The 24353-nt window shown below is 39.6% G+C and overlaps 1 protein-coding gene across 1 annotated transcript in view; it reads right to left on the bottom strand.

Annotated features, from left to right (window-relative positions):
• LOC131962615 (protein unc-80 homolog) overlaps nt 1–24353 on the bottom strand; it is a 94986-nt gene that overhangs the window by 60874 nt on the left and 9759 nt on the right. Inside the window, exons 8-15 of the mRNA XM_059327560.1 lie at nt 16423–16696; nt 15363–15497; nt 9441–9657; nt 6905–7045; nt 4472–4740; nt 2647–2988; nt 1528–1659; nt 1103–1250 (exon numbers count right to left, since the gene is read on the bottom strand). Coding sequence (XP_059183543.1) covers nt 1103–1250; nt 1528–1659; nt 2647–2988; nt 4472–4740; nt 6905–7045; nt 9441–9657; nt 15363–15497; nt 16423–16696 — 1658 coding nt within the window. The remainder of the gene's footprint in view (nt 1–1102; nt 1251–1527; nt 1660–2646; nt 2989–4471; nt 4741–6904; nt 7046–9440; nt 9658–15362; nt 15498–16422; nt 16697–24353) is intronic.

Here is a 24353-nt window from a genome sequence, read left to right as displayed (position 1 = left end):
CGCGTGGGAGAGGTGGAGTGTCGTGTGCCTGGCGGCTCCCTCCGTGGAGGATATCGATGATCTCTATCTATTCAGAATCTTGATAACAGGGCTTTTGCTGATTGGATTAGGCATTGCTCTGGTTTATTGAGATACAAGGAAAAGGGTGACAGCTGTCCAAAGCCCCATAAGGCTGCCCGTAATGATTGATATGATGGGCAGAGCTGTCGAAACTCAGACAGCCATAAACCGCACCCTGGATCAAATCAAGGAGCGACTGACAGCCCTGGAAAAGTGACTGGATTTCGTTGTACTCGTTCTTGTTACCCTGTGCAATGACAATAAAGGCTTCTTGATTCTAAAGTATATAAAACAAGTGGAGGTAGCCACCGCAACATCACCCATTTTGGACTATTGTTAAGAAGCTTCAAGTTTGGCGTTTGACTACCCGTCTTCTGCTCACGCGGTTCGAAGTAACCGCTAAAAAAGCTAGCTTTTATAATTCTGTGTGAAACAAAAAACAAAAACTACAGGTAATTTTAACTACTTAGTATACTGCTATGAGGTTTTTGTTAAATATCTAATCACTTTAAATCTATCATGTTTTTGTGTTAAATCTCAAAAAACCTCAAAGTGACTTAAGCTGCCAGCTAAATGTAGTGAAATAAAAAGTTCAAAATTTGCCTTAAAATGTAGTGGAAAATGTTTACTGAGGTAATAAATCAAGTGAGAAGTAGGGTCCTTTTCTCAAATACTTCTAAACAAGATGTCTTCTAACTGGCTAGGTCCACTTTTATTATGCAGTCAATGGCTAATATGATGAACATGCTATCATCGTACCTGTTAAACATGTAAGCATTGTCACTGTGAGTATATGCATGCCGATATAGTGTGGCTTTATTAATTGCAAGATCGATCTGTAATAAGAAATAAACATTAGTTGCAGCCCTACTGCACAGACTTATTTACAGCACCAGTCTTAACCCGAATCATATCAGCATTCAAAACCAATGTCGCTCGAACCCTGATGCACCCTATTTGTGCATTTGCTATAAGCGCATATGCTAATTTTTGTGTGTCACTATCTGCATCTGGTCCCACTCACACACGCCACCATACTTACTGTCAGTAATGGGCTCCATGCAGAAGCCCAGCAGTGCATGCAGGAAGTCCACAATGTTATTGAGCGAGTCTTTGTTGACGTACTCGCGCATTGTCTGTCGAAACTGCACCTTGTCCAGCTTATAAAGGCTGGTCAGGCAGTTCTGGGCCTGGGAGGAAAAAAATGCAACAAAAACATGAAGTCAGGGAGGAATAAAGTGGTGGTTTATGCAGAGTGTTCTATTTTCATCGCTTTTCATTGATTCTCATGAAAGATATCAGCTGTCGAGACAGAATTGTATTTCCCCAATACAACTTAATCTAATAATAAAAGCTATTGATCTGCATTGAAATAGAACGGCAGCTGTTTCTCGCTGAAGTCAGCCCAGCACTCTTGCAGGATTCTGTTTTTTTTCTTTTGGAGGGTCAGCTAACACAGAGTCTGACCTGCATCCTGAGGCGATCTCCAGACAGTCCGCGGTGTCCCTCTCCACAGCCGTAGGCACAGCCCAGCGACTTGACTATCTTTATCAGCATGGTCAGAGCCAGGCGGTGGGTGCTGAAGCCAAAGCCCTCTTCCTGTTTCCATGGACAAAAACATGAACAAACAGGACTTTCATGCATTTATATTTAGTAGGGCCGATTAATTAGTTACACAAAAATGAACGCGTTAAAAAAATTGACGCATTTTAATCGCACTTATTTTTGCACCGCGGAACGTTTCTCCCTGGATGAGTTTCAGGAGGAGCGATTATACTGGAGCACCAACTAGCGTTGATGAGTTGAGACAACAACAAACCACAGTGAACATGAAGGAAGAAGCTGATGAGACCTTTGGTTGGCCCCGTGGATGATGGGACATTTAGTTACTAAAAACCAACGGATGGAAGCGTCCATAAGAGCATGGTTGTGTTGCTAGGCAACAAGGAAGTCACATATCACCATAGCAGCACATCCAGCCTCAAGTATCACCTCAATGCTAAACATATAGCAGCTAGCGGCTAGTGTGCTAGCTAGCGTGGATTGTGTTTTACTGAAAAAACCAAAGTATTCTAGTTTACAGAAGGTCTACCTACATATAGGCTACCTGAATTTCTGAAATGTACTATATTTATAAATATGCTATTGCCACACTTAAAGTGGTAAATCTGGGAGAAAAAAGTTGCCTTTTCCCACTTTTTTCTCGTAAATCTGCGACTTTAATCTAGTAAATTTGCAACTTTTTTCTCGAAATATTACCTGAAGTTACCAAATATAGTTATTTGCCTGATAAAGGGTTAATGGCAAAAAATACACTGGTCTGTTGGACTTGAACAAAAATAAACAATATATTTGTTGCTTAAGCTTATGTATTCAGTCATTATTCAATGGTATACTAAAAATCCATGTGAAAAAATGACTTCTCACTGTTCTCAGGTCAAATATTTATACGCGATTAAAATCCGATTAATTTCGATAAATTAATTACAAAGCCTCTATTTATTTAGATTTTTTTTTTTTATCGAGTCCCGGCCCTAATATTTAGATATCCTCCACATAACTCTGACCCACTTCTAAAAAACACACCTTTTTATCATTATCCTTGTTATTCTTCACATCATCCTTGCTCCCTTGCCCGCTCCCTCCGCCGCTCCCACCTCCTCCGCCACCTCCGCCTCCGTCTCCGCCTCCACCTGCTCCCGCCCCCGGGACTGCCCCGCCCCCCTGGGCACCTCCTCCGAGGCTCTGACCGGCCGCGTCTTTGGCTCGCGACTCCTGGTTCTCCTTGTTGTCGGGCTTGGACAGCTTCTTCCCCATGCCGGGCACCACGCCGAGCTGCAGCAGGCAGTCGATGATGTTGAGGGCGACGTCGCAGATCCTGGAACTGATATCGTGGCTGAGGACGGCGTAGAGAGCCCGCAAGACAGCCTGAAATACAAAAATAAGCTTTATTATATCCAACCAATGGTGCAAAACCTAATTTATTATTAACCTGTTGAACCCCAAGCATTTTCAGGGTGTTTTGTTTGACAAATCATCAAGTGACAAATCACTTCAGGTCTGGTTGCCAACTTTTAACTTCCTCCAGCTTTCATATTTTCTACAGTATCTGCCAGTGTTTTGTTATGATGCTTTCCGTCTCTCTCAGGTTGGTCTAGACGTGCAGTCTCTTGGAACTAAATAAAAAATATTGATTGAATTTCATCCCGTAAAATCGCATTTATAAAGGTCCCCACTGTCCCAAATATATACGCCAATCCAGTTTAGTAATTGAGGCAAATAAAAGCCTGGGCTATCAGTTCAAGCTTTATAATAATAAATAAAATGGAATATATGTTATCCAAGTGCCCACAAGTGGTACCAATATTTAGAAAAAAAATATTTAGCTATTCATATTAAACTATTGACATTTTTACCACCTCTACTTACAACATTTTGACTAAATATCACTATTGAAGGTTAGATTTTGTAGTTCAAGGACCGTTGGAAATTTGAAAATGTGATGATAATGTCAGGGGGGACGTTGTGGCTGGTGGAGAGGGTAGTCTGGAATGCCTTGCTTAGCCTGCCGCCCCCGCGACCCGGTCGAAAATGAATGAATGAATGGATGGATGGATGATGTCTTTTTTTTAACAGTTTCTGGCTATGGTAAAACCATGCATTTCAAATCCACCAGTGAGTTCAGAAACAAAAAAACTGAAAAGCCTTCCTCAGCGAGCAATTTTGGATCATTAATTAAATGATATTTACTTTTATTTCATTATGTTTTGTGTCAACTTAATGGCATTTTGTTTTGACTCGGTATGTAATTAACCTTTTGGAGTCTTGGCTTATTTTGTCCGCTTTTGAATCCATTTTGAATCTGCCTGTATATACAACTTAAAAATGTTTACACTGCTGTGTTGGTATAAAAATGTTTTTAGCACAACCTCAACTATATGACCTGATGATTATTTTTTCACTCGACTTACTGGATCAACATTTTGAACCACATAAAAAAAACTAAAAAAAGATCTGATGTTGTAAATGATGGGGGGGGTTTAACTTTTAAAGCATAACCATGCTCAATGGAGAATTTTAAATGTGGCAAATGTGAACAAAGGTGGTAAATATAAGACGTAAAATGAGGATAACATCTAGTTCTATACTTTTAAACTAAATATATTTGACCTTATCTCCGGTTTTACTCGTCATATCATCATACAACAAAAACTGGCATGGAGTTTCAAGCCAGTACTTTAACTGGAAGTTGATGGCAAGGCTTCATTTTTATTGTGACGTCATGAAAAAGTCATGTAATTTGATTATGCCGGTGATCTGTGACTCCAGAGGGTTAATGATGTGTTGATCACCTATTTTATCCTTAAAATAATATAGTAATATATAATAAACTGACTGCCTGAACACTCACAGTGAGGTCCAGCATGCCGTTCTTCAGCACAAAGTTATTGGTCCCCTCTATGTTCTCCCCTTCCTCCAGACACGAGTAGTTGATGCAGGAGTCGGTGAAGCTGCGCGGCAGGTTGGCGCAGGCCAGAGGCTCCACGGGGATCTCAGGGACGGTGACGGGGTTGCACAGTTTCTTCATGTGCTCGGTGAAGAAGTCGGCGTAGCCCACGTTGAAGGACGCCACCGTGGTGTTGAACGCCGCCATGGTGATGGTGGAGATCTGAGATCGGACTGCGGGAGAGTGAAGCAAGGTTACAATAGTTTGGGATTTTTCATTAGTTTTAGTTTTCATTTCGTTGTGATCTTTGTTTTCAAATTCAGTTTTAATTCGTTTTTGGAGTATTTTTGCTAGTTTTAATTAGTTTTTATTTTGGGGAAAACGCTTAGTTTTAGTTTAGTTTTTATTAGGGAAGGGACTCGATTAAAAAAATTAATCTAATTAATTAGAGGTTTTGTAATTAATTAATCGAAATTAATCGCATTTTAATCGCATATAAATATTTGACCTGAGAACAGTGAGAAGTAATTTTTTTCACATGGATTTTTAGTAAACCATTGAATAATGACTGAATACATAAGCTTAAGCAACAAAAATATTGTTTATTTTTGTTCAAGTCCAACAGACCAGTGCAAAATTGCCATTAAGTGTAGCGATAGCATATTTAGAAAACGTGAGAAACGTTCCGCGGTGCAAAAATAAGTGCGAAAATGCGTCAATTTTTTTAACGCGTTAATTTTTGTGTAATTAATTAATCTTAATTAACGCGTTAAAGTCCCAGCCCTAGTTTTTTTGTAATGGGGTATTTGTTGGGTGCCAGATTTAAAATAGTCACAATAAAAGTTGCCTTTATTTCCTTTCTCTAATCCATCTCAGCCCCAATAAGTTTATTAAGTCATAAAATCAGATTGATAAAATAGATTTAATATCAACCAAAATGTTTAAGTATGAAAAAAGACGAAAACTAAGGCCAATTTCACTATAATTTTAGTTTTTATTGCGTAGTTATATCCTGTCTGGGTCTGGTATGTTTTTTTTTATGTGTGTGTTGTCTCCTCTATATGTATCTTACCTATGTAATTGCTGTCTATTATATTTGTATTTATTTTTCTTTTTTTAGGGATGCAAATTAGCAGCCTTGCTATAATCCGGCATATTTGCAAAGATGTTTTTTGATGTTCATTAATGTGAGCTGCCACTATCCAAAAATAAACTATAAAGCAGTTAGTTTTGTAACCACACAATATAGTTTTAGTTATTTATTTATCTATTTATTTTAAAAACTCTCGTTTTTATTTCTATTTCAGTCAATGTTTTTATATTCTAGTTTGTTATTTTGTTTGTTTTCGTTTGTTTTCGTTAACTATAATAACCTTGGAGTGAAGCATGTCAGAATCAACTCTCTTCTATTATTATCTCATGTTCTCAGGAGACTTAATAGGATGCATGTGAGGCAGTGTGGTGCAGAGCCTGCAGCCGGCACAGTTGTTTGTATGTAAATTAGCATTGTCACAGGAATATTGCTGTTATATAATGCTGTCCTATTTCTGCTCAGCAGGTCTCAGTGGAGTTGGCAGAGAGACAGCCGTTTATTGTAGCAGAGGAAATGAGATATGATTGTTTTCACCTAACAAATATATCTTTTATACTCTGCAATAGGAGCAGGTGATTATTGCAGAAATCCCCTGAAATGTTGTGGTATGATTATAATGTTAACAGATGCAACAAAAGAAGTGTTTAATATGCAAGAGTTTACCTTTAAATATTCAGTCAAAATTAAAAAATTAATGAGAGTAGTTCAGATTTAGTATAAAATATAGATAGTTCCCTTTTTGGAACTAATTCCTCCACCATAGAGCCAATAACAATTTATTTTTCAGCTTGTTGCATATATGTTACATATTGTTTCTAGAAGCACAATTTTTTGATCATAATACATCCTCTCTAGGAGCTAAAAATGTTAGTCTTACTACCACTATCATAAGATATTATTATTGCAGAAATAGCCTGAAATGTTGTGATATGATTATAACTTTTAGAATATACAATTGCAACAAAGAAGTGTTATAGTTTAATATTTAGAGTTTGCCTTTAAATATTCAGTCAAAATTAAACAACAGTAACTCAGTTGCCATAGTAGCATTACATGGTAGTAAGAACATTTATTGAAACTGCATAAAATTACCTTACATCTTATTTTGGACTTATTCTAAGTCCTATTTTGGTCGGCTGACGATGCTTCATCTCTGTCTTCCTGTCCTGTTCACCTCTGTCATATTGTTTGTGTGTTTTTTATTCGTTTTGGACGGGTTGATGACAAATTTCCTTGTACTACCCTGTGCAATGACAGTAAAGGCTTTCTGATTTGAACTAACCCCAGTCCTGCCGTCTCCTTACCCTCTTTGACCGTGTTGTCGCTGTGGCTGTTGGAGTGGTCGGGCATGTCTCGGAGCAGAGAGTGGTGGGAATGAGAGTGTTTGGCGCTCAGGCTGTCAGCGTCTGCAGCTGTGTCTGTGCTGCCCCTCCGTGTGAATCTGCCTGGAAAGTGACGCAGATACAGAAACGATATATATCAGGTCGAAGCAAAAACATATAAAAATGCCAGCCAACTGTCATAAAATACGTTTCTGGACAATATCATACTGGCAGTAGAGCTAACTGTTGTCAGGCCGGGCTCAAGTCAGGACTAAAAAGTTTATTTATTAAAAGAATGCAGCAGGGAAAGTCATCACAGAGTGAAAGAAAAGGGCTATGAAACACCTGACTGAGTAAAAACTAAATATAAAAATCCTAATCTAAACTAAACTCTCTCCTTTTAGTTTTCTTTATTATCAGACATCAGAATTCACTGCCTAGGTACAGCGGAGGAGAACTTTGTAAATTTCAAGGCTGCTGTAAAAAGGTGGCCCCGAGTCCAATGAAGCCTGTGTTCTCTCTGGCTTTTCTGTCTGTGTGTAAGATCATTTAATTTGAATGTTCCAGCCCTCAAATTCCACAGCCTTTACTGTGGCAAGAAGGAGATAACTGGCTGGTATGGTGACGGGGTCAAACACACTGGACCAAGGAAAGGGAAAACACAGACTATTGGAACACATGGAGGGAAGGGAGCACCAGGTGAACACAGACTATTGGAACACATGGAGGGAAGGGAGCACCAGGTGAACCCAGACTACTGGAACACATGGAGGGAAGGAAGCACCAGGTGAACCCAGACTATTGGAACACATGGAGAGAAGGGAGCACCAGGTGAACACAGACTATTGGAACACATGGAGGGAAGGGAGCACCAGGTGAACCCAGACTATTGGAACACATGGAGGGAAGGAGCACCAGGTGAACAGACTATTGGAACACATGGAGGGAAGGGAGCACCAGGTGAACACAGACTATTGGAACACATGGAGAGAAGGGAGCACCAGGTGAACCCAGACTATTGGAACACATGGAGAGAAGGGAGCACCAGGTGAACTATTGGAACACATGGAGGGAAGGGAGCACCAGGTGAACACAGACTATTGGAACACATGGAGGGAAGGGAGCACCAGGTGAACAGACTATTGGAACACATGGAGGGAAGGGAGCACCAGGTGAACACAGACTATTGGAACACATGGAGGGAAGGGAGCACCAGGTGAACAGACTATTGGAACACATGGAGGGAAGGGAGCACCAGGTGAACACAGACTATTGGAACACATGGAGGGAAGGGAGCACCAGGTGAACAGACTATTGGAACACATGGAGGGAAGGGAGCACCAGGTGAACACAGACTATTGGAACACATGGAGGGAAGGGAGCACCAGGTGAACACAGACTATTGGAACACATGGAGGGAAGGGAGCACCAGGTGAACACAGACTATTGAACACATGGAGAGAAGGGAGCACCAGGTGAACCCAGACTATTGGAACACATGGAGGGAAGGGAGCACCAGGTGAACACAGACTATTGGAACACATGGAGGGAAGGGAGCACCAGGTGAACAGACTATTGGAACACATGGAGGGAAGGGAGCACCAGGTGAACACAGACTATTGGAACACATGGAGGGAAGGGAGCACCAGGTGAACACAGACTATTGGAACACATGGAGGGAAGGGAGCACCAGGTGAACAGACTATTGGAACACATGGAGGGAAGGGAGCACCAGGTGAACTATTGGAACACATGGAGGGAAGGGAGCACCAGGTGAACAGACTATTGGAACACATGGAGGGAAGGGAGCACCAGGTGAACAGACTATTGGAACACATGGAGAGAAGGTAGCACCAGGTGAACTATTGGAACACATGGAGGGAAGGGAGCACCAGGTGAACACTGACTATTGGAACATATGGAGGGAAGGGAGCACCAGGTGAACTATTGGAACACATGGAGGGAAGGGAACACCAGGTGAACCCAGACTATTGGAACACATGGAGGGAAGGGAGCACCAGGTGAACACAGACTATTGGAACACATGGAGGGAAGGGAGCACCAGGTGAACTATTGGAACACATGGAGGGAAGGGAGCACCAGGTGAACACAATCGGTAATTAGGGTAGACAATCAGACAGATGACACACAGGGAAGGGCAAGTGACCTGAAACCAGAGGAGAGTTACCATTTCAAAATAAAACAGGAAATAACAAGACCAGAACTCAAAATAAAACACCACCTCACTGCGGTGTGACAACTGTGTGGTGAAAGAGGGCAGTGGGCTTTAAAAAGTCACTGTGGATAGTGTCTTTGTGCCTGAAGCGAGTTTTAATCACACTTCTCAGTGAGAGCGAATAAGAAATACAAATGATAATGAAGTGACCTAATTCACAAGCTGACAGCCAGATCCAGACAGAATCCTCTGACTCACCCAACGGGAGCTTCGGGGAGGAGAAGCATGACTGCTAACTGGTGACATGCTATCTATTCTCATTATAAACAGCACTGTGCCTACCCATGATGGTGGCCTGCCAGCCCCCGCGGTCCAGAGCTCGCCGGTCGTCGCCCAGGCCGGAGAAGCTCCCGAAGGAGAAGGTGCTGCGGGTCGGGGAGACGTCCAGGTGGTCTTCGTGGAGCAGGAACGGGACCCCCATACGGCGCTGACGCTTCTTCCCCGTGTGGTGGTAGGGGATGGAGCCCTTCCTCTCGCGGTCCTCACGCCGGTTCTTAAACTGAAACAGAACGGGAGCAGAAGTAAGAGCCACAATTCTCTCAGTCCTGCTTAGTTTTTAATGGGATTTTTTTATCATGTTTAGCCTTCAAGTTTGTACCATTTTCAATTAAATATATGTCAAAAATGATTGGCAAACTATCATGCTGAAAATCCAACACCAACTAAAAAACATGCAGCTGTAGCTAATGCTACACTTCTTGTTGGCAACATCCAAAGCATTATCCCTTTGGATTGTTTGCCTGCCTTGCCTGACTGAACTCCTGTGTACCGAACCTTTGCTTGTGATTAAAGACTGGTTACCTCCTATTTCTGCCTCCTGCGTGCTGCAATTGTGTCCATACACAACCCGTTACAAAATTAGCATTTCTGGATCTTTGGCAGGGACCTTCTTGAAAATATTGATGCCCAAAAAAGTTGTCCGAGGACATTTTATTATACATAGCTGCAACTAGCCGTTACTTTCATTATTAATTAATAGGCAAATTACTTACTCGGTTCATCTATTAATTGTTTGGCCTATAAAATGAAATAAAATAGTGAAAATGGATATTCAAGTCATACAAAGTCCAAGGTGATGTCTCTAAATGTCTTGTTTTGTCAGTCCAAAACCCAAAGACGTTCAGTTTAATGTGACAAAAGTTGGAAATCTGTATTTTTGCAAGGCTATTAGCAGCATTTTCTGCTGTAGGGCTCACAGCTACTCCAGAAGATTCATTTGGATTAAAGACTGAATTCAGTGAGAATTGTCAACAAATTCTCTCCATGCTTCAAGATGGAGGTCATTCTTTGTCCCCCTCCAAACAAAGACAAACGACCCCCACCCCCACAGGTATCTGGAGATACCTAAAGGCGTCTCATTGGCTGATACCAACAGGAAATACAACTTCCAGGTTGGGACACAAAAGTGTCCTGCAGCCACCCCTTCTCGCTCTTCTCTTCTCAACTCCCTGAGGAACAGCATGTCTGCTGTCCTGGTCTGATCTTCCAGGAGGAAGATCAGACACCTTCCCTCTGTCTCCAGCTCTAAGAGAAGCCCGGTGAAAACCCAAACCAAGTGGGCCCACCACCACGCTTCTAAGTTTCCTGCCTGTGATCTATCCTGGACATAATCACAGAGACCCTCACCAAGCTTCTGGAGCCAACAGCAACCAGCGCTACAACCACCAAAACCCAACCAGGAACCAGATTCTTCTCCAAAAGGATTTCTGCTTTCCCTTTCAACTCTGGACTCTGTGGTACAGTACTGGGCAGTTAGTAAGCAAGAACAAGTTTGTTAAGCTTTAATCAATGGTGTTGATCCGTTGTGTGTTTAAGTATATTTGTTGGGATATTTTGTGTAGTTAGATCACTTGAAGTTGTATGATTAATGTTGCTCTACATATCTCAAGTTGTACATGTAAACTAACTATAACTCATTTGATTTGCTCACACACTAATCCACATGAAATATACTTTTAATCTGGCTTCCAACAACACATAGACCTTCAAGACCGCATGGTCTATTGTTCTTCAAGAACAAAAGGGCTTCCGCCATTTTGATTTATTTAAATGACCGCCTTTCGGTAGCCATTTTGTTACACATTTTTTCCTCACTCACATTTCCACTGTAAATAGTCTTTTAGATTAGTTATTGTGTGTTCTGTTTGCTTGGTTTTATTTAGAATAAATATGTTTTTGGATTAATATGCTTCTCCCTTTAATGTTGCACATGAATGAATGATTTGCTAACCTCTGCTATGGAAAGAACTCAAAATTCCTTCAACCGTTACTAAATATTAATAAGGTAATTCGATTATAATTATATTCATAATTAATAATCAATGTTCCAAATTGATAATTTGTTAACTTTATGAGACTGATTAACTATGATTTGCTATCTTTTCCTATTCCTAAGTGAATAGGTGGTGCCCCATCGAGTAACTTTAATTCATTTAAAGTATTAAATATTAATTTAGTCAATTTCCGATAGCAAAATTGACCTAAATTAGCTTTACCTCTAAATATTTTGGTACCCCTAATGGAGGCAATGTGTATCTGAACCAGATACCCCTACATTATTATGGTGCCCCGTGTGAGGCATAGCATAGTTGGCAATCATTCATAATTGTGCAATATTAATAACAGCATATTCATTTTTGGTCCACACCAAAAATATTTTTGATTCCAAATTTTAGACTTGCCAGAAGTCTTTACATTTTACACCAGTAGTCTGCTACAGGAGTAGACCCATCTGTACTCACAAAAGTACATAGTGGTGTAAATTAATTAATTTATAAATTAAGTAAAAGCAATTTGAGAGATTTGTGTATTAGTAACTTTAAGGCCTTATTCTTGAGAAACCTCCACCCATGCGTACGCACTCACGTTGTACTCACAACAAATAATGGTAAGCCCTCTATGCACGAGTTAAAGAAAGTGACACAGGTGGTTTGGGAAACTGTTGTCAATTCCAAAGCTAGAGCGAAACCATTTGAGCCTGCAAGTGTAACCACGGCAGCGTCTCAGAGCTCCCCTGCTCTAAACTCTCACCCTCCCAGCAAACCGAAAGGGGGTGAGAAAAGGCAACGCAGGGAGACTAAGCCAGATCGCAGCGTCCACCGACTATACAGAGATAGGCATTCACATAGCAGAAGCTGTAGGAAGCCATACTCTGAGATCTTGGCCCAGAATTATGACCAGACAATGAGCCCTTCAGATGATGACCTCCGCATCTCTGAATCCAGTTCAGAACGTGGTCATAATCAGTTTGACAGCGCCTCTGACAGCATCTCTGCATATGGCCACATGGAGCGTTACAGCCCTGAGCCACGACAGCAGAGAAGTAACAAAAGCTACAGAGGACGCTTTTGAACCCAGACAGGATAGTCCATTTCCGTACTGACAGCAGAACAAATGCTGATTCAGTACCTCACCTTTCTCTTCTTCTTTGGCAGTTTCTTAGGTAAACTTGTGTTTGTTAGCAACAGCAACAAATTTCAGTTAATTTTAACCCAGTAATAGTCAGACATCGTCCTATTAACTGAGTTAAAGCCTAAATTCTGATTGGACTAAAGCACCACTGTCTAATTTTACATGTACACTTGGACAACTCCTCGTTAGTACCTTCTCAGTGAGACAGCTTTTGTTTAACATTAGCTTAGGACACACTACCATGACATCACAATAAGTCATACATAGTACCACACCCTTCTCTCCTCTCACCTAACACATTTACACAACTAACATTTTTTTTTTTTTTGTTCTCACTAACCCTGATGTTCAACTGTGTTAGTTATCTCACACCATGTCATTATAGTTGTGTTTATCTGGATTTTGTTTATATCTACTGTTCTTGCTTAGCCAGATAGATAGAATAAACTGCCCAGACGTTACCAACTAAATGAACTTACAAATGAACACTTTCAACTGTGGACCCTTCTTTTCTTCATTAGCTCGCAGAATTACCCATCGAGAGAAACTCTGCGACCGAAAAGGGGGATATGTAGGGCTCACAGCTACTCCAGAAGATTCATTTGGATTAAAGACTGAATTCAGTGAGAATTGTCAACAAATTCTCTCCATGCTTCAAGATGGAGGTCATTCTTTGTCCCCCTCCAAACAAAGACAAACGACCCCCACCCCCACAGGTATCTGGAGATACCTAAAGGCGTCTCATTGGCTGATACCAACAGGAAATACAACTTCCAGGTTGGGACACAAAAGTGTCCTGCAGCCACCCCTTCTCGCTCTTCTCTTCTCAACTCCCTGAGGAACAGCATGTCTGCTGTCCTGGTCTGATCTTCCAGGAGGAAGATCAGACACCTTCCCTCTGTCTCCAGCTCTAAGAGAAGCCCGGTGAAAACCCAAACCAAGTGGGCCCACCACCACGCTTCTAAGTTTCCTGCCTGTGATCTATCCTGGACATAATCACAGAGACCCTCACCAAGCTTCTGGAGCCAACAGCAACCAGCGCTACAACCACCAAAACCCAACCAGGAACCAGATTCTTCTCCAAAAGGATTTCTGCTTTCCCTTTCAACTCTGGACTCTGTGGTACAGTACTGGGCAGTTAGTAAGCAAGAACAAGTTTGTTAAGCTTTAATCAATGGTGTTGATCCGTTGTGTGTTTAAGTATATTTGTTGGGATATTTTGTGTAGTTAGATCACTTGAAGTTGTATGATTAATGTTGCTCTACATATCTCAAGTTGTACATGTAAACTAACTATAACTCATTTGATTTGCTCACACACTAATCCACATGAAATATACTTTTAATCTGGCTTCCAACAACACATAGACCTTCAAGACCGCATGGTCTATTGTTCTTCAAGAACAAAAGGGCTTCCGCCATTTTGATTTATTTAAATGACCGCCTTTCGGTAGCCATTTTGTTACACATTTTTTCCTCACTCACATTTCCACTGTAAATAGTCTTTTAGATTAGTTATTGTGTGTTCTGTTTGCTTGGTTTTATTTAGAATAAATATGTTTTTGGATTAATATGCTTCTCCCTTTAATGTTGCACATGAATGAATGATTTGCTAACCTCTGCTATGGAAAGAACTCAAAATTCCTTCAACCGTTACTAAATATTAATAAGGTAATTCGATTATAATTATATTCATAATTAATAATCAATGTTCCAAATTGATAATTTGTTAACTTTATGAGACTGATTAACTATGATTTGCTATCTTTTCCTATTCCTAAGTGAATAGGTGGTGCCCCATCGAGTAACTTTAATTCATTTAAAGTATTAAATATTAATTTAGTCAATTTCCGATAGCAAAATTGACCTAAATTAGCTTTACCTCTAAATATTTTGGTACCCCTAATGGAGGCAATGTGTATCTGAACCAGATACCCCTACACTGCCGTGTTTGCATTAAAATTAATTATTTTTCTGTTGAACAGCTAATTGATCAGTAAACTATTATTAATTTATAAAACAAATTATGGTGGCTTGACTTTAAAAAGAACAGAGGTGACAGGTACATTATAGAAAACTGACAATTTAAACTAATTGTTTCTTCTGTAAACACACAAAATAAGAAAAGTAATACATTTAGCATATTTGTGCTTGTAAACTCACTAACACTGCCTCTTCTATTAATATTGCTTTTCTGATTCCCAAGTGAGAGGCTAAAATTAGCATTTTAGCATGAACGAGGGCCCATCTGGTTGTTTAGCTCTGATCTTCTCAAACATTTTCATGCCAAATTACTTTCTCAATTACTTGATTAGTCAATAAAATGTCAGAAAATAGTAAAAAAAAAAAAAAAAAAAAGGGTAAGTCCAAGGTGATGCCTTTAAATGTCTTGTTTTGTCAGTCCAAAACCAAAAGACGTTCAGTTTACTGTGCTATAGATAAAATAAAAAGTCTGAAATGTCTATTTTTTTCAAGGCTTTTAACAGCATTTTCTGTAGTTTTTGCAATATTTTTCTGCTGATTAGCTAATCGACTTGTCTACATGCCAAATTATGGTGGCTTCACTTTAAGAAGATCAGAAGTGACAGTTTGAGTTGTCAGTTTTCCATAATGTCACTAATTGTTTCTCCTCTCAACACACTGTCAGTCAAAGTCAGTGACATTTAGAATATTTGTGCTTGTAACCTCACTAACACTGCCTTTCTATTCATATTGCTGTCCTGATTTCCATGTACTAAGGATAAAATTAGCATTTGAGCATGAACTAGGGCCCCTCTGGATGGTTAGCTCTGACCTTCTTGAAAATGTTCATGCCCAGGTCAGAGGAGAGGTCCGGCACCGCCTGTCGCCGCAGGTTGGTCAGAGAGACCTTTGTAAACGTCTCCGTACTCAGAGATTTCCCCTCCTCGTTGCATTTCAGACTCATATCCTGCAAAACACATCAGAGGATACAATACAGAAAAATCAGTGACATCTAAAGTACAGCATTAGGGTTGTTTCCACTACCACCCAATACCCGGAATGAGGCGGGTCTCACTCGCCGAAACACCCTTAATTTGAATACGAGCCGTCCGGAGCTGACTTTTTTCTGGACTTTTTTCTTCCCTGTAGAAGAGCAGGGCCATTTTTTCTCCCCTGAAAAAAGCCTGGTTGCTGATTGGACAGAATGCTAAGCAGAGCGTGACGTAGTATTCTACATCACAGCAACACGTGCCATTTGTAAAAGCTGGCGAAGCAGTGTTGCCGACTAAGCGACTTTGTTGCTATATTTAGTGACTTTTCAGACCCCCTTAGAGACTATTTTTCAAGAACGCCAGGAGACAAATCCAGTGACTTTTTCTGGTGTTATTGGAAACTCGTCCTTACTCTTCTTAACGAGTAAGAATGAGTCGAAGCGGCACAGTCCTTTCTGCAGCAGTCTCTCCCAGCTGCAGAGCCGGAGGGGATGTTTACCCCTTAGCGTCCAATCTGCAAATTGCTAATAGGCTAACAGTTAGCTCTGTAGCAGTACAGTGGGTATGTGCTGCTACTGCAGGAGGTGTTCACTTAGCTGCTTACCTCTGTTTGTTTACAACAAGCACTGGACACTTAGCGATGCTGGTTAACTCACTATCACTGTGTTTATGATCAGCGGAGACGCTGTGCATAATTAGCCATGCTGCTTTGTTTATGATCAACTGCTGAGGTTGTGTTTGTAATGGAGACACGCAGAGTGAGCGGACTTTTGAGAGGGTGTGGCCTGAGACTTTTCCGGTTGCCACTTTCCCCCTAGTGGAAACACGGCTATCAATGCGTCTTTGCATTGAAAAGTTGTCATTAACATCACAGAAGGTAAGAACTATGTTGATCTTTACTTGAGTCTTGTGTGTGTTGACGAGTGAAGGCGTGGCGGCCACCATGGAGCTGCTGCGTGGGCGCGGCAGAGGCGTGACCAAGGGTTCCGGGGCGCGTTCAGGTCTCTCCTCCAGGATCTGCCTCAGGCGCTGCAGGTAGTACATGAGAGCCCAGTGCACGCCCTCCTCCGTCCAGTGAGGCTGCAGCAGGCAGCGCAGCACCGCCACGTCAAAGTAGGTGGCGTAACGCGCTCGCTGGGCCAGCGAGGTCGGCAGGCCGGCCGGGGCTGAGGTCCTGGAAGAAAAGCAAGAGACAAGTTTGTTTTACAGGTTAAATAAAATATATCGACATAAAAAATATATCGATATAAGATTTTTTCAATTTAAATGTGCACCTCATGGAGCTTTGATTTTTTTAAAAAGGTACTCCTGTTGTTATACAGTATTTATGTTCTTTTAAAAAAAGGTTTCCATAGAACTACTTGTGACATGTCATATTTGGCTTTCACTTTGACTGAATGTTTACTCTCACTTTGCGATATTGTATATCAATATTAAGCCTAAATATATTGGGATATGACTTTTGGTCCATATCGCCCAGCCCTATTTTTACAGTAAAACTGTTTTTTTGTTTTTTTTACAAGTTTTGTACTATTCTTTGATTTTCGGTGATTAAAAGCGTTTACTACAGTGATATACAACTTTTAATTTTGCGCCCTATTTCTGATGCAATCTACAACATTTCATGAACATGATAAAAATATAGGGATATATATCGTATATCAATATTCAGCCTAAATGTATCAGGATATGACTTTTGATCCATATCGCCCAGCCGTACCACCAACTACACACACAACAATTACACTATGTCCTGTTATATATTAGCCTGTCATCACCTCCCAACACACTGCTTCATTAATGGAGCATCAAAGGAGGATGGTAAACAAGGGCAGAGCCCCCCTCCAGCATCATTGGGAGAGCAGCAAGGAGAGAGGGAGCCTAAGCCTACGTGAGTCCACTATAAATAAGCCCAAATGAAGGTCAGCGGCTGGCGAGCAGCGGAGCATATAGAGCGAGAAACATATTGATACCATGAGAGAGAGAGAGAGAGAGAGAGAGAGAGAGAGAGAGAGAGAGAGAGAGAGAGAGAGGCATTTAATCTTCTCTGCTGTGATAAATAGAGCTGGAGGAGATGGTCGATTCCTACATGAATCACTTTGCGAGCGGACAGCAGAGGGAGGCTGTATCATGTTTCGCCGTCTAGCCGACACACATACACCCTCTTCCTGCTGCTGTTGTGTCAGGTTGCCGCGGCAACCCAGTGACGACAGCCGTCCCCGGGCCCCTCCGAGAGGCGGCCGGGCCCAGCCCCCGACTCGGTGCAGGCAGGCGGGCGGGCGGGAGGGATGCAGCAGCCAGCGGTTGCCATGGAAACTGCCTCAGCATCGGCAGTGCGGCGGCGGATGAGTAAGCTGCATTAATCACAGGACCTGACGGAGGAGATGATTTTATCCGGGCGGCGGAGGTGTGCGTACAAGAGGATGAGGAGGAGATAGAGGACTCTGACAGGGCTGATTCAGAACTCTACATCACTTCTCTGTTGCATAGCAGCAACTTAAAAGCGTGAAATGAATTCCCTCTTACACCGAAATCCCGTCAAATGTCAAGAATCTAATTCTCATGCAGCTCACTTCCCTCTCTAACCTTCCTATCGTCCTCATTCTCACACACAGCAGCTTAAAATTCCCACTTAGAGAAGGCAATTAATCTCTCATTGTTTGGTTTCTGCTGTGAAACAATCGGGCTAAATCCCTCCCTTCCTCCAATAACCATGTGACTGCTCCAGAACCCTTTGGTGTTTGAGTGCATGAGGATATAAGTAGCTCGGGGGAGGGTGCAGGGTGGAGGGGTGAGGGCTTATTTTGATTTGCAGTCAGTTGCTGGCTGTCAGAGTGATCACGAGAAGCTTCGGAGTGACTTGTTTGGTTGTCAGAATGAGTTTGGGGATGAGCAATGGACGGCTTATCGGCCTCTCTACGCCTCCTCCTCGTCGCTCTCTCTCGGTGAATCAGGACGATGACAGACCGGACACGATACGCTCTGACACAAAACACCCACATGTGCAGATTGAGAATGTTTTCAAGTGTTTATTGGGGACTCTGCAGAGAATATTTAGTCCTTTCTAGTCCTCATATTCACCGAATCCAAACCAGCAACCATGGATCATGAACATTTCATTAGAAAAGAGAGGATTCCTTTTTTTTGAAATTTTTTTAAATTAATTTCTGTGGGTCATCATATTAGGTACCAGGAAGTACATCAGAAATAAAAAAATTTAAAAAGCAATTTCACAATTTCATCAATATCAGTTTCATAGTATTTCATCAAAATCAAAGTTACTTCAGAATTTCACCTGTCTTATAATGTATAAGACAGAAAAGAGAAGATTCCAATAAAGTCAAAGCAGTTTGATGCGTTTTTGGATTAGAATTCTTTGTGTGCATGTTTAGTTATTATTTTGTGAATTTAAAATGTGCACTGCAAAAAAGGTGTGTCTAAAAACAAGATCAAAAATCTGAGGGAAATGATCTTGCTGCATGGACAGATAATTTCACTTGACAAGATTTCTTAAATTAAGATTGTTAAATCTAGAAATAAGCATGTTGAACGCTTAAAATCAGAAATTAACCCTAAAAACAAGAAATTATCTAACACTTCTAAATCTAAAGTTTTTTTTATCTTGGTAAGAAACAAATAATTTGCAGTGCACTCTGCTCAGGCCAGTTCATCGCTGCTTGCAGCTTTAATTTATCTCTTTTGTACATTTTTGGTCATTTTTGGTCATTTTGTGACCAAAAGAAGATGTAAAAAGACTAAAAATTACCAAAAATAGACACAAAATGACCAAAAAAAGACACATAAAGACCAAAAAAAGACACAAATAGACCAAAAAAGACACAAAAGACGTAAAATTACCAAAAAAGAAACAAAAGACGTGACACAAAAAAACATAAAAAGACAAAAAATTACAACAAAAAAAAGACACACAAAACACAAAAAATCACCAAAAAAGACAAAAAGTTTTTTCTTTATCCTGGTGAGAAACAAATAAAAGTTTTTTTAGAAACAAATAATTTGCAGTGATAATATCTGTCAATTATATATATATATATATATATATATATATATATATATATATATATATATATATATATAGCATTGACATCAACAGGGCCTTGTCCCTCAAAAGGGGGCGTGGCCTTGACTTTTTGCACATTGCAAGTGGGGTGTATTACGTTATTTATGGATTTCCTTTTTTTTTTGGGCTACATATCAATACTTTTGTGATCAAAACCAGCCAGTCAGACCTGCCTTGTTTGTGCCAGAGCGTGCACAGACCTTCCTCGCCCCAAACAATGCCAGACTTTCCGTGGGCGCTCCGAACGCAGCCAAGCCGAGTCACGCCAGGCCAGGGACACTGCCAGCATCAGACATGTAGCACATTACTGCAGCATAATTACCCCGGTTATGTGGACAAACGTCAGATGGGTCTGCAAATGCTCAAGCAAGACTGCGTGCATGTGTGTGTGTGTGAGGAGACGGCAGCGCTCGGAGCGACACATTACACAGGGGAAGGAGGAGCTATTCATATACGCTAGCTGGAGCAGCTAGTGGAGCGAGCTGTGGCGTGCCGTGTGTTGGACAGACGCCGCCGCGGGGCTAAATGTTTAGCCATCAACAAGATGATGGCACCAGCCCTGTGTCAGCGCGGGTCGCTGCACCGCCTCAACCCACAGCTGGTTTCTTGGGTGCATCACAGACGAGATAAGGCTTTGTGAAGGCAGTCCAATCCAATATTGATCATTATGAATCAAAAATGTATTTACTCAGATTCAACCCATAAGAACCCATGGTGACCAAATGTAACAAACCCTTTAAATGCAAGTGCCTTAGCAAGACTGTGACTGTGACAAAAAGTGACTTCTCCAAAATGTGGCTGTGACTGGAAACAGAAATGTGAAAAAGTAGCTCATTTAAAAAAGCTTATTTTTTGTTACGTGGCTAAGTTTAAACCCATTTAACAATTCTAATACGATATTTAAGCATTCAAAATCTTTGAATGTCATGAAAAAGACACAAAATGACCAAAAAAAGATACAAAATGAGAAGACAGAATAACCAAAAAAAAACCCACAGAAGACATAAAAATGACCAAAAAAAAAACACAAAATTACAAAAAATGACTTACAAAGACATGTAAAGACATGAAAAGGATTCAAAAATGGCCCTACAAGACTCCAGAGAGTTAAACTATTATACAATGTAACATTCTGGGTTCCTTTTGTGTGCAATGAGATATTGTTTGAACAAAAACAAGGTTAGAATTGTTCCATTGTTCATCGTTATAAATTGACCATTTTATTATTAATTTGACACAGGGGCCACAGCAGGGGCCAAAGGCTTCTTCACAGGGGCAGTGGCCCCTGGAGGCCCCTGTGGAGAACCGCCACTGACCATTATTTCCTCACATAAAACAAGTAACAAAAATATAACTCTGACGTATACGTCAGAAAAAGGCAATTTTGTGGTTCTGTAAGCACAAAAGGTGTCTAGTTTATTTATTTTAAAATAAGAAATATCATAAACATAAATTCACATCACAGATCTTTGACATTTAGGGGTAGAATTATTATTTTTTTAAACATCATAAATGTGTTCTATGTAGTCCACTGGTCTGTGGTATTTCCCCCATGATTTTCCTTTAAGGATAAATAGGTCTGGGTTCTTATGGGTTAAAAGGAAAGATAAGAACAAAGGACTTTTTTTTTTTAAATTTACTGAGAGTAACCGCCATGAAGCAGGTGAGTAAACATGATGGAAACAATCAAATATACCAAAATTTGAAATAAGAGCATGGGTACTAACAGCAGAGCAAAGTTTAGAGATGGAAAGACTAACTTTTAGAAATAGGGAACAAATACATCTTTGGAATAAGTTATACTGTAAAGAAAGGCTGATAAAAACAGAGGAAATATTTAATGAAATTAAGGAGGAATTAAGGATGAACTAAATGGTCCCCACCCCAACACTAACACTCACACACACACACACACACACACACACCACCCCTTATTTGCTCATTAGTTTCTTTTTGTATCTTATTATTTTTAATTTAATTTTTTAATTTTAATTTATTTTATTTTATTATATTTATTTTATTAATTTTATTTATTTTATTTTAATTATTTATTTTATTTTATTTTATTTTATTTTTATTTTTATTTTTTTTTGTCGTTTGTTGTTTATTCCTTTTCTTTGAGGTCCTCATTTGGGAAATACCAGTTTGCCTTGTATATATGTTTGCCTGTTTACCTTATGTTTTGTTATTTACTTTGTGAATATACACTTCGGAAAAAAAGGAAAAAAATGCAAGGTAAAATATTGTAAAGAAAACGACATGACTGATTATGTTTGTGAAAGTAAGAAGCCTTGCAATAAAGTATTTTTTTTTTTAAATGGTCGATATATGGTTTCACTGCATGATTTCACTCACTTAAAATTGAAGACTGGAGATGTCTTTTATATCTGTGTGCATTAACTGGTTTATTAATTAGCACACAAACAATTATTTGGCTCTAAATTTGAGATGTTTATTTATGAACTATTGTCTCCGTGTCCCTGCTCTTTGAGAATGATGCACTTTTAATGCTGTTTTCACTGTATTCTCCTTCAATTATTAATCATTTTGGGATGTTGTCACTCTGAGCGGCCTGGATGGTTAACCACACCACATCATAGAGCATTATGGGTAACCGTTATTTAACAGTTTGAGCAGAGGATTCAAACAGGCTTTTAAATAAATGTGTGGTTCATAATCCAAAATTCAAGGACAAACTACGGCTGGGCGATATATCAATATAAGAAATATATACCGATATATTTTTTTAATTTTATGTGGAATTAGACCATATCGCATATATCGATATAGTTCTTTTTCTTTCTTTCTTTATATATAAATGCTGCCCTTACTAGGGTTTTTCATATTTAGTTATTTTGTAATGTTCGTTATTCTTTTCCCATATAAATATATTTATTTCGGAAAGAGATTGGCCTATTTTATTTCACAGGCTATTTTTATTTAAGATATTTTTTCATTCAAATGTGCACTTTATGGAGCTTTGACTTTAAAAAAAATAGTACTTCTGTTGTTATACAGTATTTATGTATGTGCTTAAATAAACGGATTCAATAAAACTACTTGTGACATGTCATATTTGGCTTTGACTTTGACTGAACATTTGCTCTCACTTTGCGATAAAAATATGAGGATATATATCGTATTCAGCCTGAATATATATCACGATATGACTTTCGGTCCATATCGCCCAGCCCTAGCACAAACCTCAGTCTGACAGATTATTACTTTCTTGAATATTCCATATCTTCTTAACAATTATAAGAAACAAAGGCGGCATTATAGCGAAGAAGTGCCACTTCTGCTTTGACCTTTGCTGTTCTTGGCAGTATATTGTAACAGTTTTTCCTGGTATTATGTGGCCCCTTGGTGAAGTTTAATCCATGTGTTTATCTGAATCTAGGGTTTCCATTTCTTGTTTCCCATCTTGCACAGATTTAAAAACCCTCCGAGACGAAGGTCTCACTGAATCTCTGTTGGACTGGTTTATTCATATTAGTTACTATGTATTTATTTTATACATCAAACTAAACATACTCTTTATAGTTTATACTATACTATTATGACTATTACATACATACTATACCGTATGTTAGAGGTAGGAATCACCAGAGGTCCCGCGATACGATTTTACTTAGTCATGATACCATATTATTGCGATTTTAATCATTTTGCGATATGATGAATATTGCGATTTAACAGTTTAACTGCATTTTCGGTCCACAAAATCAAATTCAATCAAGAATTGTTATGTCAAATAAGAGAAAACTGAACTGAGAGGGAGCCATATATGTAGGGAGGAGACTTGTGGGAACACAGATAAGCTATTTTCATTGAGATAGCATCAGCAGAGGTCATATGAACACTTTGAAAATCAGCAAGAAACATTAAAAAAAATAGCCGAACTTTGCAGCGTTATTTTGACAACTTCCCAAAATGATATCCTGATATATCCACATATACACTACTGCTCAAAAGTTTGGGGTCACCCAGAAAATGTCCATGAAAACAAACTGTTTTAATCAAGAAATGAGTTATAAAATGAATTGAAAATATAGTAAAGACACTGACAAGGGCAGAAATAATCATTTTAACTTGTAAAAATCTCCAACTTTACCTCTAGATGCTCAACCAGCCTGAGGAAGGATCATTTTATTACTTCTCAAATCAGAAAACAGTTTTCAGCTGTGCTAACATAATGCTCAGGTGTTTTAATGATCAATCAGCCTTTCAGCCTTGTATACATACATATTTTATTTTGTGCGGGCAGTACATTTCACATTTTACTTTATTTATTTTTATCCTATTTTTAATTTATTTTATTGCATTTTACTGTTCTATTGTTTTCTACATCTCTTTGTATTGTGTTATCTATTTATTGTTTGTGCAGCACTTTGGAAACCTTGTGTTTGCTAAAATTGTGCTCTATAAATAAAGTGGATTGGACTGGATTTCATCACTATAAACGTGGATTGACACAATGTGCCACGGGAACACAGGACAATATATAATAGATATTTCATAAGAAAATCAGCCGTTTCCAGCTTTAATAGTCATTTACCACATTAAAAATGTCTAGACTGTATGTCTGTAATTTTCATTTAAAAAGTGTGCTTTCCTTTCAAAATAAGGACATTTCTTAGTGATCCCAAACTTTTAAGCGGTAGTGTATATTTCTGCAGAAAGGGAATGATGTATAAAAAGCTTTCATCTCTCATCATCTATCAGCCTCCTCCTGCTTACCAGAGAGCCT

The sequence above is a fragment of the Centropristis striata genome, chromosome 24, assembly GCF_030273125.1.
Source record: "Centropristis striata isolate RG_2023a ecotype Rhode Island chromosome 24, C.striata_1.0, whole genome shotgun sequence".
Lineage (NCBI taxonomy): Eukaryota > Metazoa > Chordata > Actinopteri > Perciformes > Serranidae > Centropristis > Centropristis striata.
The sequence above is the reverse complement of the archived record's forward strand: the minus strand, read 5'-3'. Positions and strand labels throughout refer to the sequence as shown.